Source organism: Bos taurus, chromosome Y, assembly GCF_002263795.3.
Source record: "Bos taurus isolate L1 Dominette 01449 registration number 42190680 breed Hereford chromosome Y, ARS-UCD2.0, whole genome shotgun sequence".
NCBI classification, from domain to species: Eukaryota; Metazoa; Chordata; class Mammalia; order Artiodactyla; family Bovidae; genus Bos; species Bos taurus.
In genome coordinates this window covers 59,238,958-59,253,900 of record NC_082638.1, presented here as the reverse complement: position 1 = coordinate 59,253,900, position 14,943 = coordinate 59,238,958, and the positions used below count along the sequence as shown (strand labels likewise).

Here is a 14,943-nt window from a genome sequence, read left to right as displayed (position 1 = left end):
GCAATGTCAGTCAAAACTCCAATGGCTTATGGAACTATATAAAGGAAACAGCCAGAAAAATAAAAGATAAAATTGAACAATAATAGAGGTACTTCCGAAGTAATGTGCTACATGGCAATACATAGCAGAAAATTTCATTAAGAGAAGTAGAAACAAGAGCTGAGAAAAAGATGTGCATACTTTTTAACTTTTATGCTAGTTTTTACTGGAAAAATTGGTGTTTCACTAAGAAATGAAAATAATTCTATCATATATCACAGTAAGAAAAAAAAATAATAGAGTAGGTATAAAAAGCCAAACTAACACTTTTAGAAAGCTATGTAACACTTTAATTTCAAGATAAAAATTCCTAACACAAAGTACTAAAAGTTTACAATACATACAGAACTAATGAAAAATCACAAATGGAAAGTTTTCTCTAACACAAAAACATCAAATAAAAACAAGCAACATACAAGAAGATAACCCCTTTAAGTCAAGACAGTTTCAAGGACTTTTTCCCACTTTTAGATGATTTAAAATTCATAGTTACTAAACACTAAACAAATTATGCCTTTATATTCAGCATACACAGCAAAGCCTGGGATACAGAGTTCTATATCAACATACAGAAGAAGAATACTTCGTTGTGCAGGTTTTTTAACACTGTTTCTAAAGCAACTTGATATTCTTTATTACTAAAAACCAGTTTAATGGCTAGGGTCAACAGAAAGGTACAACATTTCTTACATCAGGAGCATTTTCAACAGGGAATTTTACATTTCTGGGTTAATTGCCATTTTCAAATTAAGCCAACTACAGGAACCTTCAGGTCAAACTGATTTTAAAAACAGTAACTCATTACACATAAACTGTAGAGAAATTTAGTTATAGTTGAAATTTACTTTTTATTCTCTGTACTACAGACAACAAATTCATTTTTGTCGAATGAACACTTTAACAGGACAGGCCTTTAACTTTGGTTATAATTTTCAGAGTTTACTCTTTAACATGCTCAAAAACAGAATCTTTATAGCAATGTTTGGGAGAAATTATTTTCTAGGTTGCCATTCTCATATACTCACGAATGTTGTCACTATTATAACAAGATATCCTGTCAAGGATCTTTCTGTTGCTCAAAGTTTCCAGGGTAGGTAATACAGACACTATCATAATGGATTCATAGGAAATAATTAGAAATTATGCTAGGAAGTTTATATTCTTATTCAGTCCTCACAAACACTACAGCACAACTAAATGAAAGTTATGCTTTCATAATGTCTAGCATCAAAATAGCCGTTTGAGATCTGGTTGCAATTTCAGAAGTTACCAATCTAACTACTTAAAAAATATCCTGTTCTTTCTCAGCTTTGTACTAGGATCAGTAACTTACTGCTTACTTTGTTCCTGCTTACCTGGACAGTGTTGCCTTGAACTTCATGTAAATATCAATGTCACTTTTATGCACTATCCTTTGTCTTGAAAATGTATTCAACTATGCCTTTGACTTCTAACATTTGGAACAATCCTAAGAAATTTCTTAATCTGTCTTCTGAGTTTGCCTCAAATATTGTTAATTGAACCTTTAAAAAGTAAATTTCCCCTAATTTGCTGTTACTTTAAAAGGAAATTGCAAATCTCTCCACTAATTTTGCCAATTCCATTTGTCCTGCAGCTCTTATACTTGTTTCTTAACAAAAAGTTGATGTATTATTATTGATACCTAAATCTACCTATAAAAACCCTTAACTTTCCTTATAGATAAGCCTATACTTTTGGGTTAGATCAAGTACTCCAAAATGAAGTTAAAATCATCATTACTTAAAACACTGCCTTTCCAACAAATCTAGAACTATTTACTTTCATTAAGATACATACTCAGAATACTTAACTAGTTCAATCTCAACTTAGGTACAAATTGTTTTCTTTTTAATCATGGCACTTTTGTCATTAGCCACTTGAATGGCTAAGAAAATTGATACTTAACTTTAGACTTAAACATTTTAGTCATATATCTAAATTTTCTTCTGATTTATACTATTGTTTTAAACAGTTGGACACAACATTTCAGTAAGGACGCAAACATCCCTTTCAGGTTTTTTAGAGACTTGTCAAACCTTTTATACACTGCTTTCAAAAATAGCATGTAATATTTGTTAACCTAAATAGAAAGCAGGTACAGCTTGCAATGGAGAAATACCGTATTGCTTAATTCTGAATGCATTCATGTGCAAAGACACAAAGGGAAACTTTAAGCAAACAGCACAATTCACCCTCCAAACAAGTGTTTTTATGCTTGTTTAACGCACCAGTAAAATAAACAGTGGCATTTCGCAAAACACACTCTGAAAATTTAGACATTAAATTAAAAATTTTTAACTTCTATTTTTCAATTAGCAGACAACTATGAAATTACTTTGAATAACTCTATTTTTCAACTTATCTGAATGATTCTATTTTTCAATTTATCTGAAAATTCATGGAGGGTAAAGTTTACAGCTCTTCCCTCCAAAGCCAATGCTTTTTCTTCAGCAGTACTCAAGTATGAATTAAAACAGAAACTCACACAAAATTTTCCCATGCCAACAAAACATGGTATGTGAGTATTATTTTTAGTATCTGTTTCGGCCTACTCTTTCAGATCGGTTTCCCCCATGACCTCCCCTGGAAGCCTCATAACCTGAGCTACTGTATGACTCATGAGGAGCAGGGTACACCCTATCCTTGGAGGATGGAAATCCTTGTTCTTGTCTTCCACCACGGTCACGACCACTTAAGTATGTATCACTTCGGCTGCATGAGTAACTTTTCTGCCCTCCTCCATTTCTATCTCTTGTACTGCTATAATCGTCATAGTGACGACCTCTGCCGTAACTCAGAGGTGGACCTCTTCCTGATACAGCACCGTGGGAGCCCCCTGTGAAATTAATAATTGATAAAATTATAAAATTTTCCCATTACTACTATAACATGACTATAAAGTACTAAATCTTTCAAAGGCTAGCCTTTATCTGCCTCTGTGGTGAAGATATGAACTAGTAGCCATGGTGAAGGGGCTTTCACATTTATTTAAAAAGAGCAGTATTTTTTAGCTCCAGTGGTTGAGAAGGCAATGGCAACCCACTCCAGTGTTCTTGCCTGGAGAATCCCAGGGACAGGGGAGCCTGGTGGGCTGCCATCTATGGGGTTGCACAGAGTCGGACGTGACTGAAATGACTCAGCAGCAGTTTAAAGTAAATATTAATTTTTTGGAAAAGACTAAAATTTTGAACTTCATAATGTTCCTATGCTTCATACTCTTAATAGCACTTTTGTTTTTAAAAATGTTACAGTAATTTTTGTGATTAAAAAATGTAAGCTGCCAAATTACCCTTCATATCATTTTAAATGACTGATCAAAACTAATTCAAACCAATCAATTAGGTAGAAATTACTTTTTTTTTCCCCTGAGAAATTAGAAGTAAACTTGAGTAAATGATGTAGATCTAGCATGTCAATTCTAATTCTGTCCTTTCTGAGTTGTAACTGTACTCTTACCATAACTCCTATATGAATCCCTGTAAGAGCCTCCACTTCGATGTTCAGAATAATCTCTATCACGGCTTCCACCATAGCCATCATGATCACTAAATTTAAGAGAATTAATGTTAAAGAAAAAATTTCCATAAGTTATTTGATTAGAAACAGAATTGTTTATAGTACCTATGTCCTCTAGAGGAATGATCATCCCAAGAACTTGAATGGCCGTAATCATGGTATGCATAGTCTCTAGATGGTGGAGCATAATTCTTGGTGTCTCGCGAACTTGGATCTCTGCCTGAGTAACTTAAAACAAACAAACAAAAATAAATGAAAAGAATTCATACTGAATTCATACAGACAAAAAAAGTTTTAAATTCAGAGGATCTCAATATACTTTTCTTCAAGGAAGATATATAATGATGAACAAGAATGTAAAACACTGCTTAACATCATTATTTTTTTAGGAAGAAAAAAAGTTTTTCAATCTGAATGAGACACCTACTCTGCACCTAGTAGACAGGCTAACCCTAATATAAAGCATCAGGTGTTGGTGAGCATGCAGAAATCCTGTGTGTGCACAGTAAATAGAAAGCTGTGTCAGACTCTTAGTGACCTTGTGGACTGTAGCCCACCAGGCCCCTCTATTGATGGGATTTTTCAAGCAAGAATATGGAGTAAATTGCTGTTTTCTCATCCAGGGTATCTTCCCCACCTTGGGATTGAATCTGAGTCTCTTGCATTGGCAGGTGGGCTCTTAGCACTGCACCACCAGTGCAGTTATGGAGAAGATGAATGGTTCCTTAAAATACTGAAAATACTGTATGACCCAGGAATTCCAATTCAGAGTTTACACTCTGAATTGAAAGCAGGTACTCCAATGTTTGTACGCTTTAACCATAAAGATGGATAAACAAACAATGTTAACTATACATATAATGGTAGTTTAACCCCCACTCAAAAACTGAAGTACTGATTCATGCTTCAGCAAGGATTATCTTTGAAAACACTCACACTAATGGAAAAGCCACATATTAAAGGTCACATATTGTTAAGGCTTCCATGTGGCTCAGTTGGTAAAGCATCTGACTGCAATATGGAAGACCAGGGTCCAATCCCTCAGGAAGATCCTCTGGAGAATGGAATGGCTACCCACTACAGTATTCTGGCCTGGAGAACTCCATGGGCAGTGGGGCCTGGCAGGCTACAGTGAACGTATGATATATTCAGGATTAGGTAAATTTACAGACACATGACGTAGGTGGGTGTCTCCTAGGGACACGGGGGGATAAAAATGGGAGCAACTGCTTATAGATTTTGTTTTGGGGTGATGAAATGTTTTGGAACTGAACAGAGATAGCGGTTGCAGAATTCTGAGTAGTTTAAATGCTACTGAACTGTTCACTTTTAAAATTTTGTTAGATACATTTTACCTCAACAAAATTAACTATGACTTAAAAATTCATGTATTTTATTTTTCTTTACCTGTCTTTAGTAGCATAACCATAATCTCTTGGTGACACATAGTTATCTCTCCGAGAAGACACTGGCTGTCTACGAGGACCTCCTCTGTAATTTTCTCTCCGCAATACTGGACCTTTAATTTAAAAATGCTCACATAAGTATCTCAGAATTGAGAGTAATATTTCAAAGAAAAATTCGAAAGACTGGTGTGTCTCCTCTCTCCAAAACAATTGAAAAAAAATACTTATAAAATCCGATTCATGCACATTTAGCTTGCTTTATAAATGTAATTTCTGAACATTTTATTTCCTGACATCTTCTGCTCCCTGTACATTTTGGATAATCTTTAAATTACAAGTAATAGAATCTCTCAAACTTTGAGTAAAGTCTAATTATTTTTTTGAAACTATTTTCACAGGTTCAATCACAAAGTACTTGATTTTTTCCTAATGTTGATAAATTTAACATAAACTGCAACCTGAATTACTGACCTTTCCAAATGATAGTACTATTGAGTTCAACTACTTATTAGCAATAAAGGGCTCATTTGAAAAATGCTACCTCTTCCAAAACAGGAAAACTATTTACTGTAAATAATACTCACTTCTTGTGCTAATTCTTACTAATTCCTGGTGGTCAGACTTCTCTTGTTTTGTTTGCTCACTAGGCTAATAATCTAATGAAACTTTAGGTTTCTAAGCTTCTTTTGTATTTTGAAATCAATACCATAATACACTTAGCTTCATTAATATTCTATACATAAAAATGACAATTTGATAATGATTCAAAGTTTTTAGCTGTATCAAGAGCAAACAATGTAAAAATATGTTAAGAATCCAAACTACAGTTAATATGACAAGTTTCAGTTACTGTTTATAATTACATGAACCAGGTAGCCAATATAACATAGCTAAACTACTCTACATTCCAAATCGCTGACTCATGGGATATTAGTTTTCATGAAAATACTTGATCTTGAAACCACGTGAAAAATCCTACTAAGCAGCAAATGTTAGCAACTTCAAAAAAAAAAAAAAAACCCAAGGAATTCTCTAGCAAGCATAGATTTAAAAGAAATGTCTTCCCCACTTCTATGTTAATCACCTACCACACATCTATAATTAGATGCTAAAGAATTATTTTTCATCCACAAATCAACTAGTGATCAACAAACATGTCCATGTAATTCTCTTTTCATTTTGCTTCTTAAAGTTAAGGATTGATTTTTAAATAGCTCACGTTTACTAACTACTCAGAAACAATAGTCTCTATATTATATAACGTTTACCTCGTCCTCTCATTCCACTACTGCTTCGCCCTTGAACAGAAGGAGCAGATCTTTTAGGAGAAGGACCTTGACATCTTGAAGATGGTCCTTTTTTAACTGGATAGGGTCCTCTTGAAGAGCTCGTGTTGAGACTATATCCATTATCACCTGTATTTCAATGCAATTTTTTAGGTAGAGTAAACATTCTTAAAGTTTAAGTTTTGCTTACTGTTTATAGATCTTTAATAAAGAACTACCATTGCCTTCAGCATTTGTATTTGTCTAAACCAATAAAACTATTTCCTCATGTGATACATCAGTTAGTACAATTCAGTCAGTTTGAAAAATTTATGAAATGATTAAAGAACCACTGCTGTGATAGTAGTCTGAAGAGAATAGAGGAGGTGGAGAAAAACCAGGATAAAATAAAATTTTAAACACACTGGGAGGAAAATAATTCATACAATTCTGGTGTCAAAAAAGCTTTTAAAAATGTAACACAATAGGTGTTATGTCAAAACAATAAAAAAAATATGCACCTAAAAGTATAAAAAACTCCTTTTATAGGAAAAAATGCAACTTCTCCAACAACCTTGGATCATTTAGTAACCTAGTACATATTTACTTGGAGTAAAAACAAAAAACCCTGCTTTTAAGTGAATCCACACAGATCTGCTTTGTTCAAGGATCAACCTTTACTGTTAATTTTTCAAGGAAAAGGCTATGTTCTGTTCAACTCTAATAGTATTTAAGAATGCATGGTAAGTAATGAAATCTTTTTATCTAACTAGAAAAATGTTTACAGATATATTCCAGTTACACTTGGGAGAGTACACTTTGCAGAATATGAGCTAGTAAACTTTTCTCATCTCCTGAGAAAATAACAGAACTGTGTGATCTTATAATGAACACACCCTGTAACAGAACTTTTAAAAATATTTTCTAAAAAATCACACATCTGGTTGTCAAAAACAGAAGTGAAATGTTTTATTTTTCAAGATTGGTTATTGTTAGTAGAGGAGACAAAGTTTGTTAGATATATGGAAGTTTATGAATGGAAAGTGCCTCCCTTCTTTCTTACCAAGTAAAAACTTCTTTGAAAATATTTCATAATACCATTTGCAGTAACTCACTGTTCTCTAACACACACAAACATGCATATGTATGTACATATATGTAATTATACATACAAAACAGAGGCTTTTACATCTGTATCAAAGACAACTTTTCCAAAATGCAAATTTTATTACAACAGAACCCAGGAACAAAAGCACCATATCAAAATGACAGTGGAGAATTGCATAGAGTTGTCTGCACATACATGCTCAAGACAAATACTACAAGGTCAGTCCAAAAATACACAATGTTCACCCCTGAACTGTGTTATCTGTTATGTAATCTTCAAAGTTCTCCAGTACTTTTTACAATACAGTAGGACTACTCTGAGAGTATATACATGTCTTTTTAATAGTTTAAATAAAGTTATTTGCCAAAATTGGAAAATTCTAATGTATGATCAACAGCAATGAATTGTGTAGAAAAACTGTTAAAGAGGCATCGATAACAATGGTAAAAAAAAAGAATAAAATTTAAGCCATTTCCCTGTAAGATGATGAACTTTTTTTGCACATAAGTAATTTTATAACTACAACAATTCTTTACAACTTAGAAATAATTCTGATTATCAATAATGGTAATTTTCTCATTTAATATATTCTTGTAGATTATTCTTCTCATTAACAATGCAATAGACATTGAGATTTACTAGATGTTCAAACTTAACAGTTTTTCAGTGCTATGGCGTCCTTGTATTTTAATACATTACCAAAGTTTCCTCCATGAGACATACGCCCTCTTGCTCCACCAGATCCTCCTCTTTCCCATCTCAGATTTCTTGGATGGCCCCTGTTTCTTGCAGGGGGTTGCAGTTTCTGTCTACCACCACTTTCAAAAGATGGTTTATTGGCTTGTTCTACTTTAATTGTTTTTCCATCCAAAAACTATAAGATTAAGTACAACATCAGTAATGTTACATAAATTTTAACTTATTATTGCAATGAATTAAATCAGTATTTTTCCCCAAAGCAAACATTTTTTTCCTGAAATGACTGTGCTCTTCAATATGATGAACAAGACTTAATTGGCAATTGCCTTTCCTAAGTCATCCAACACAAAGCGTATGTATTTACTATTAGAACTTCCTGAACGGTTCTCTGGTATTAAATGATGAGTATCTCTCCTTTACCATGAAAAAGCACACATTTTTATTTTCTATAACATGCTTCATTTTAGTAAATTTTCCATTTAAAATTTCAGCTTCCCAAGGGTATGTAAAAGTATGCCTATTACTTATTCAAAATAATTGTTCCTATCATAATTATATTTTAGCATTTGTTCTATTAGACACAAACATAAATTTTCTCAATATAACTGCTGCTCTGTATTTACTCTAGTTCTAATAATTTTCTTCATTTTTCTTTTTTTAAAAATAGAACCTTTATTTGGCCATTAACATTTCTTGCCTTATACAACTGTTTTATTTTCTGTTCCCAGGGGGTTACTGACCGTAATGCTACTTCGTATTTTTCAGAAATGCTTAAATTTAATCTTCCAATATCTGCCTTAATATTTTACAGAGACCAAAAGGAGTTTTGAAAACCTAATAGGAATCATACTATATACACTCTTGTTATTTCACATTATTTTTGGAAAACAATTTTAAATCCTAAATTTCCACCAGGACTTCTGGCTGAAATGGCCTCTAGATCAATACAATCATCCTCAAAAGCCATTTTCCCCTCATCTTAGGGTCTCATTTTCTATATCTTGGTTCAAAATATTTTCCACAAATTCATGCAGTGTCTCTTTCCCAACTCAGGATTTAGCAAATATTCCTAGATATACTGAAAAAAACAGTATTCACCACCCGATGAGCTCCACCAAAATTACTACTTTATTTTCCTTAACATTTCTGCGTGTAAAATTAATGTTTCTATTTGTACGTTTTTTCCCTTCACCCAGAACGCCAGTGCTTAAGAAAATAAATATTTTGTCTCATCCACAACCATTAACCAGCTAACTAAATTCAATCAATGCCTCGCAATATAACACCTATTGAATAAAAATTACTCAAGTGTAATTTCAGATTACATGTTCCAGTGCTTGACAACTAGAACAAATAAAAAAAAAAAAAAAAGAGGAATTAGTTACCATCAAGTATTCTCAAGGAAAATTTATCTCTGTGACCCAAAGCTGAGTCAAACTTAACTTTTAGGTACTACCATATCTGAAAAATTAAAGGACAAGGGTCAACATGTGTCACATGTGTGAAATATACTAGAACCATAACTGTAGATAATAGGGAATTAATGTATTTGCACTAAGGGAATGTAGAAGTTCCAGAGATAATTTAACAACAGGATATCATGAGTACAAAAGCCTATTACCCACAATATAAAATGGGGGAGATACAGACTTCCTTTTTATTTAATGTAACAATCCACAGACGGGGCACATCCTGGAGCAAACACAGTGCTCCATAGCTAGCTAAAGAAATGGGATGGGGAGGGAAGTGGGAGGGAGATAACATTTGTATGCTTATGGCTAATTCATGCTGATACACGGCAGAAACCAACACAATACTGTAAAGCAATTCTCCAGTTTTTTAAAAAAGTTCAGCTTCTACGGGACAAATTTTTATTCCTAACACTGATACACTGAAGAGTGACTTAAATAGAAAATGCCAAGACTTAAAATACAGTATGAAATACGGGGAGAGTGCTGAAGGTTAAAACCTATTTGTATTTACACCTGAATGTTAATAGAAGACAGATTTAATCTGTTTTGTTAATGCTGGTATTAACTTCAATCTCTTCCCAACCAGAGGAACTAGTATTTATGTGACAAAAAGGAGTGAAGCCTTACAAAGCATTATACTACTGTAACAATAAAGAAATCTATGCTGCTGCTGCTAAGTCACTTCAGTCGTGTCCGACTCTGTGCGACCCCATAGACGGCAGCCCACCAGGCTCCCCTGTCCCTGGGGTTCTCCAGGCAAGAACGCTGGAGTGGGTTGCCATTTCCTTCTCCAGCGCATGAAAGTGAAAAGTGCAAGTGAAGTCACTCAGTCGTGTCAAACTCTGCAACCCCATGGACTGCAGCCCACCAGGCTCCTCCGCCCATGGGATTTTCCAGGCAAGAGTACTGGAGTGGGGTGCCATTGCCTTCTCCAAAAGAAATCTATCAATAGTGTTAAATGAAGAACATACATTATTAAGACTTACCTTTCCATTCATTTCTTTGGCAGCATCCTTTGCATCTGCGGGGCTCTCAAAAGTAATGAAAGCAAAGCCTCTCGACTTGTTTGTGTTCCGATCCTTTATCAAGAGAACTGTAATACACGTAAATCTTTTAAATTTAAAATGTCACATAAAATTGAACTTTACTATTTTCAAAATTATCACTCCTTTGACAATTTCTCATAAGACCCTTTAACATACTTGAATGTTATCAACACAGTACAAACTTTTGAAAGTTACTTAAAAACAAAAATCTATATATCGTTTTATACATGATATAAAAATATCACATAATTTGATTTTTATATATTATTCCTAGTATTCTAAAAATGAACAGTAAATCTCAATAATTCTACTATTACCATGTCTTATTCTCTTTCACATCCCAGGACCACTAGTACATTTTAAAGGCACTGTTTTCTTCCCTTTTCAGTAAGAGGAGACCCTTTCACTGACTGCCAAGTACTTGCCCAATTAAAAAAACAAAAACCTGAAACTACTCATAGTTGTCCATGGATATATATCAAGTAGACATTTGCTTTAAAGAGTTACGTATGTTGATTCTAGAGTTCGATTCAGTTCAGTCACTCAGTCATATCCGATTCTAGAGTTACCTTCCACAATGTGACCATATTTCCCAAATTCAGCTTCAAGAGACTCCTCCGTTGTTTCAGCACTGAGGCCTCCTATTAACAGTTTTCCAGGCCGATCTGCTTCCATCATTTTACTGTTAGGTGGCAAAAAATATACCAAAGAACAAATTATGAGCCAAAATGTTCCAATATCATTTAAAAAGAACTGAACTTTTAAAAATGTTTACTTAAAATACAAGGAAGCTTGTAACGCAAAAAGGAAAACAAGCCCTGACCTAATGAATGCTGTTTTTTTACAGATAACAAAAACCTGTAAGTTTAAATTACATTAGAAGGCTGCTGGAAAACTGTTTTGAGCTGCAGTGTTTAAAGAATTCACTCATTAAAACCTAAATACAGTATCTAAGTTTTATAAAATGTACATAAAATACACTAAACACATTTTCAAATTTCCCCATTTTCTCACGTTTATATTGATTACACAACAAATAATCTGTAAAATACACTTAAATTTAAAAACTTCTACAATACTAAGTCATAAAAGCCACAAGAGAATAAAATACTTTGCTGAGGAAAATTTAACCTGTGGTTACTTATTTTGGTAAACTAAGAATCATAGCTCCAGACAAAATAATGTTAACTTTTATGAACATTAAAATTTGACCATTTTCGTTAAGTTAATCAACAGTTCAACATTTGAAAACTTTAGTTTTAAGTCATATAAGTAAAATGGTTCGGTATACTGGTTAAGTTTGTCAACTACTGTCACTATCTCAGAGAAAAACTGTTTAAAAAAAAAAAGAGTGCACGTGAAACAAAATGGAGCCTGGGCTGTTACATCCAGATGCGCAATTAGCAGACTCAAGGCAAGGGAGAAAATCTGAGTTATACACCAAAGCAATATCCCATGACTAGTAGCCAGAAGCCAAGAGAGAAAAGCTGGATTAGGCACCAAAGCAACAGCCCCCACAACTAGCAGCCCCAAGCCAAGGGAGAAAAGCCAGGTTAAACACCAAAGCAATAGTCCGGTGCCCTAGCAGCCCCAAGGCAAGGAGGAAAAAAAAAAAAAAAAAAAAAGCCAAATTACACACTAGAGTAACATTCAGCCCAACTAGCAGCCCCAAGTGGAGGGAGAAAAGTCGCGTTACCCACCAAAGCAGCATTCCGCACAACTAGCAGCCCCAAGCCAACGGAGAAAAGGCGAATTACACACCAGAGCAACATTCTGCACGACTAAGCCCCCGCAACTAGCAGCCCCAAGCCAAGGGAGAAAAGCCGGTTTACACACCAAAGCAACAGTCCGGTAAACTAGCAGCCCCAAGGCAAGGGAAACAAACAAACAAACAAACAAAAAAGCCAAATTACACACTAGAGCAACATTCAGCCCAACTAGCAGCCCCAAGTGGAGGGAGAAAAGCCGCGTTACCCACCAAAGTAGCATTCCGCACAACTAGCAGCCCCAAGCCAACGGAAAAAAGCCAAACTACACACCAGAGCAACATTCTGCACAACTAGAAGACCCTAGCGGAGGGAGAAATTTCGCATTACACACCAAAGAAGCATTCCGCGCCTCTAACAGGCACCAGCCAACGGGGGAAAAAATGCATTACACACCAAAGCAACATTCTGCATGACTAGCGGTCCCAACTGGAGAAAGAAATGGCAACCCACTCCAGTATTCGTGCCTGGAGAATCCCAGGGACGGGGGAGCCTGGTGGGCTGCAGTCTATAGGGTCGCACAGAGTCAGAGACGACTGAAGCAGCGGCCCCAAGTGGACAGCAAAAAAGCCGCATTACACACCAAAGCCACATTTTGCGAGAAACCAACGCAACATTCCACATGACTAGCAGCCCCAAACCAACGGAAAAAAGCCGAACTGCACACCAAGGCAACACTGCACACGACTAGCAGCCCCAAACCAACAGGGAAAAAATGAATTACACACCGAAAGCAACCAACATCCCGCCCTAGTAGCCATAAGCTTGTGGAGAAAGATCCAGCCTTATACATCAAAGAAAAGTTACAAAGCAAAAACAGCTTTCTCAGTCCCAGGGTAGGAGTATACGCCCAGTATATCCTCCCACAGCCAACATCCAGACATTTCAAACCCCCTTCTTCATCCCACCCCCGCTCCGCCCCCACCTCGTCCATCGCATCCCCAAGCCCTCCATTCAGACAAAAGAACCCTCAAACTTCACTGGCTTTCCATTGCTACTTCAGGCACTGATTCTCCAAGGAATAAAAATTAAAGATATTTTTCAAGAAATAAACTAATAAGACTTTTCAAGATAATGTACACACACACACACACACATATATATACATACACTCAGCTATTAGGTCTTACGGGAAAAAACCTGACAGGAAAAGTCAGTCTGAGTTACCATTTTTCTCCAGTAAAAACTGACACTATACCTATAAACATGTTCTCATAAGGTATAAATCTGTTTTTTGATCTTAAAATGCCCAATTCTTTACTTTTTTTTTTTGTCTCGGTCTTCCGAACACACACCACCAAAGCCCCTGAGTCGACTGCTAGCTAAACTAATTTTGAACGCAGCCCTGCCTCTTCCGTCAAGCGCATAAAGAACCGGATGTACGGCACGAGGAGACGAGCGTAAGGAACCTGGATGTATCGCGAGATGAGCCGCAGAGAAAGTAGGGCAGGAAGAAAATACAGAGGTGGAGGAGGGGTAAATGGAGACCTTTGAGGGAAAGTCTAAAAAAAAAAAAAAATAAACCAAAAATAAAAAGAGCAAAATATTCTACTAGGTTTACCAGTCGGGTTAACTTAATCACTATAAAATACAAAAGAGAACTTCTACCATCACATGTTTTCATAATTTATTGCCGTCTCATATGTCACCAATATGACCACTCTTGAGTGGCATATTCTTTAATTGTGTGATTTCCCTTTTTCTTAATACAAAAGAAAAGGATAAATAATGAAAATATTTAAACCATTTAGGAGTTAAAAGCCTTAGTGTCTTTGAAGTAAACATATTTGGAATTTTCTCATTAAGCAAATAAAGGTAATGTTTTTCACTAAAAATCCCAAAAGTAACAAAATGAAGAGATCCACTAAGGACAAACTCTGCAATTTCTGTCACCTCAGCTAATGCATGTCTATACCTGAAAGAACTCTGCTGACAGATTATTTTTCCCTATATAAAATTCTTCCTTCTAGGAATTAACATGTAAAATCATATCTAATAGAAGAAAATACACTTAACGAAGGAGAGAACTAAAACTTATTTTCCAAGGGTTTCTTTAGAATTTATCTAGTTTATATAGCCATTATATATATATATATATATATATGTATATATATATATACACATACATACATATATACACATAGTCGCTTCAGTCGTGTCTGACTCTCTGCGACTCCATAGAGGGCAGCCCACCAGGCTCTGCCATCCCTGGGATTCTCCAGGCAAGAACACTGGAATGGGTTGCCATTTCCTTCTCCAATGCGTGAAAGTGAAAAGTGAAAATTGAAAGGGAAGTCACTCAGTCGTGTCCGACTGTTAGCGACCCCATGGACTGCAGCCTACCAGGCTCCTCTGTATATGGGATTTTCCAGGCAAGAGTACTGGAGTGGGGTGCCACTGCCTTCTCCAATATGCACATATGTACATAAATATTTATACATATATGAAATTTAATATACTTATATACATATATATGTAAGTATATTAAATTTTACTATTCTTATAAAGCAATACTATAGCTCCATTTTCAGTGCTTATGTCTTATTTTAATACTGATGTCTACTAATCTTTATATTTCCCCGTTTACAAAAATACTTAGAATTTC

The 14,943-nt window shown here is 35.1% G+C and overlaps 1 protein-coding gene across 1 annotated transcript; it reads right to left on the bottom strand.

Moving 5' to 3' along the window:
* Positions 1-339: 339 nt before the first annotated feature.
* LOC132344531 (RNA-binding motif protein, X chromosome-like) lies at positions 340-13,694 on the bottom strand. Its single transcript, XM_059884219.1, has 9 exons — positions 13,600-13,694; positions 11,142-11,254; positions 10,513-10,619; positions 8,055-8,229; positions 6,251-6,397; positions 4,984-5,095; positions 3,682-3,804; positions 3,517-3,605; positions 340-2,896 (listed from the first exon to the last, which is right to left on the bottom strand). The coding sequence occupies exons 2-9, from the start codon at positions 11,248-11,250 to the stop codon at positions 2,592-2,594; spliced, it is 1,167 nt and encodes a 388-aa protein (XP_059740202.1). The 5' UTR covers positions 11,251-11,254; positions 13,600-13,694; the 3' UTR covers positions 340-2,591.
* Between the last annotated feature and the right edge of the window lie 1,249 nt (positions 13,695-14,943).

Excerpts from the sequence above, each read along its gene's own strand:
- LOC132344531 (XM_059884219.1), bottom strand. The coding sequence starts at position 11,250 with ATGATGGAAGCAGATCGGCCTGGAAAACTGTTAATAGGAGGCCTCAGT. Across the intron at positions 6,398-8,054 it reads GTCTCATGGAGGAAACTTTG|GTGATAATGGATATAGTCTC; the intron begins GTAATGTATTAA and ends ATTGAAATACAG. Across the intron at positions 2,897-3,516 it reads GGATTCATATAGGAGTTATG|GGGGCTCCCACGGTGCTGTA; the intron begins GTAAGAGTACAG and ends TTAATTTCACAG.